This window comes from Procambarus clarkii, chromosome 72 (assembly GCF_040958095.1).
Source record: "Procambarus clarkii isolate CNS0578487 chromosome 72, FALCON_Pclarkii_2.0, whole genome shotgun sequence".
NCBI lineage: Eukaryota > Metazoa > Arthropoda > Malacostraca > Decapoda > Cambaridae > Procambarus > Procambarus clarkii.
Window position 1 is genome coordinate 28,958,786 of NC_091221.1, and position 2,315 is coordinate 28,961,100.

Here is a 2,315-nt window from a genome sequence, read left to right on the forward strand (position 1 = left end):
GTGTAATTAATACCATAAATCTCAAGTGTCATACATGTTACTTTGAAAAAATGCCATTGATCTTCAATCTATTGCATTTTTTTTCTTGGAGGTGGAAGTGTTACGTACTCCTAGCAGAATACGTATATAAATTTAAAATAAATATTATTTTATTTTATCATTGCATGTATATGTACACACATTGTGTTTTTTTTTGTAAATTGTCGTATGGTGTGGCAGCGTCAGTGGACAAGAGCGCGGTTGTCTCTGCACACGTCTATTACTTGATTGATACGGGAAAGCTGGACCTGTTCAGTTTGGGAGTTCCAGATGTCACTTTAATTTAGTTAGAAATTGTTTCATATATTGTAATTAAACAGGTGGCATTGTACTTATATATTTTGTAAGTAACTATTATATGTAACTTGCAGTCTTATGTGTTTTGAGAACAAGTGGTTGTTCAATTAGTTTATAATATTAAAAAGTCCTTAGTTTCCATCCTTCATCCTGGGATGAGGCAGACGGGAGGTGAGAATGTGGGTGGCGACAGAGCGAGAGTTCAGTAGCTGAGCAGGAACCAGGGAGATAACATGTTGAAGTTAAGTTCATTTGTTCTGTCATAGCCATACCTATTATTATTATTGATTTAATGTCTGGAAGTTACAGTGATATTTTTAATGTGATATATATTGTGACCATATAATCATCTGTTTGCCTTTGAGATTTATTTAATATAATGTTATATATATATGCTTAGTGTCTTTATTCTTCAGTCCTATGAAGATTCTATTTTTTGTGCTCATTACTTATTAAGGGGTTGTACTGGTGATTCGCTATTGAGAACAGCAGTTGTGTCGTATCCCTAGACTTATTAAAGTTTGGCTGCTGTAGGATCACGAGCCGTAACGTACGATAGGTAACAGTTCGCACCTTGGGGATGCGCTGCGGTCGGATATTCTATCTTCGGTCCGGCTTCTGGGGTACTACGTCCGGGTATACTATGCCCGGCAGCCTCGTACCTGTTTCCGGTGTGGCCTGTTGGGGCATCAAGCTGCCGGGTGCGATGCGGCCCCGGTTGCTCAAGTCAACTTGTTCCGGGAAGAGGATTTCCCACCGCTCCCTCTGGACTAGGACTCTGGGGGTGAGGAGGTGACCGTCCCGTTCGTTGCTGAGGCTCCCACTGCGTCGCCCGACGTTCCCCCGGTTGTCATCGACCCTCCTCCGGATGTTGCGGTGCCGTTGGATGCTACTCCTGCTCTTGTCGCTGTTGCTCCCGTGGACCTTCCTGTTGCTCCCTGTGAGGCATCGCCGTCTGCACACCCGACTTCAGCTGCTGCGCCTGGCCCTGCATCCTCGCCTCGGGTCCCAGCTGTGCTGGGTGCTGGGGTGGCTGTGGGGGCGCCTGATGTATGTAGTCCGGTTCCCCCTGTGGTCGAGGCTGCTGCTGTTCTGCGGCGGGCGTCAGTTCGTCCGGCTAGTGGGGCCCGTGTTTCTGAGTCAGCTTCCGGCTCTGACGATCTCAGTCCGGTGCCCAAACGTTCCCGGCGTTCGTCGTCTGCCTGGGCTGATGTTGGGGAATTTAGTGACTGTGGGTCTTCGGGTGTGGATGGAGTGGTTCCGGATGCGTCGCTGGCTCCGCAGTTAGTGGTGGCGGAAGTCCATGTGCCTGCTGACGTTGGTGCCTGTGTCTCGGGTGTGGCTGATGTTTCTTCTCCACCGGGGGCCTCTGCGTGGTGGGGCGTGGTGGCCTCTGCTGCCAGGGATGGTGGGGATGAAGGGGTTGGGCGTGGCCTGGTGGTGACCTTGCGGAAGGATGTGCGCAGTTCGGTATCCCGGCGGTCGTCCGGTGGTGTGCCCGTGGACGCTGGTGCCCCTGTGATGGTGCCTTCTGTCCGGCTCCCTCCTCTGAGGATGTCCGTTGGGGACTGTGTTACCGGAGTCTGTGATGCCGTTGGGTCACTGGGCGCGGATTGCTCTGTTACCGATCTGCGAGGAGGCACTGGACTATCAGGGTGGGGCAGTTCCATTGGTGTGGGAGCGTGTGCCGGTCACTCGGGTCAGGAGTGATTCCATTTGGGTGCCCTGTTTGAGGGTGTTTGTGGCCAATGTCCCGGATGAAATGGCATCCCCGGTGGATGGTCAGGGCCCTTGGCAGTGGTTGCGATGGGAGGCGTTCCATGTACGATTCCTTCGGGACGTGTTTCCGGGCAAGTATGTCTGATGATTTTCTACTTTTGTGCTTACTTTTGTGCTGTGTGCCCTTCTGGCGGTTTGTTTGCCTTTCGGTAGTTTGTGCCCGTGACTTTCCCTTTGTTTGATGCGAGGCGGGTGGCTTG

At 50.9% G+C, this 2,315-nt stretch overlaps 1 protein-coding gene across 1 annotated transcript; it reads right to left on the reverse strand.

Annotated features, from left to right (window-relative positions):
* Positions 1 to 1,106: 1,106 nt before the first annotated feature.
* On the reverse strand, positions 1,107 to 2,006 carry LOC138356474 (uncharacterized). The gene has a single exon (XM_069312637.1). It carries the CDS (start codon positions 2,004 to 2,006, stop codon positions 1,107 to 1,109), a length of 900 nt encoding a protein of 299 aa, XP_069168738.1.
* Between the last annotated feature and the right edge of the window lie 309 nt (positions 2,007 to 2,315).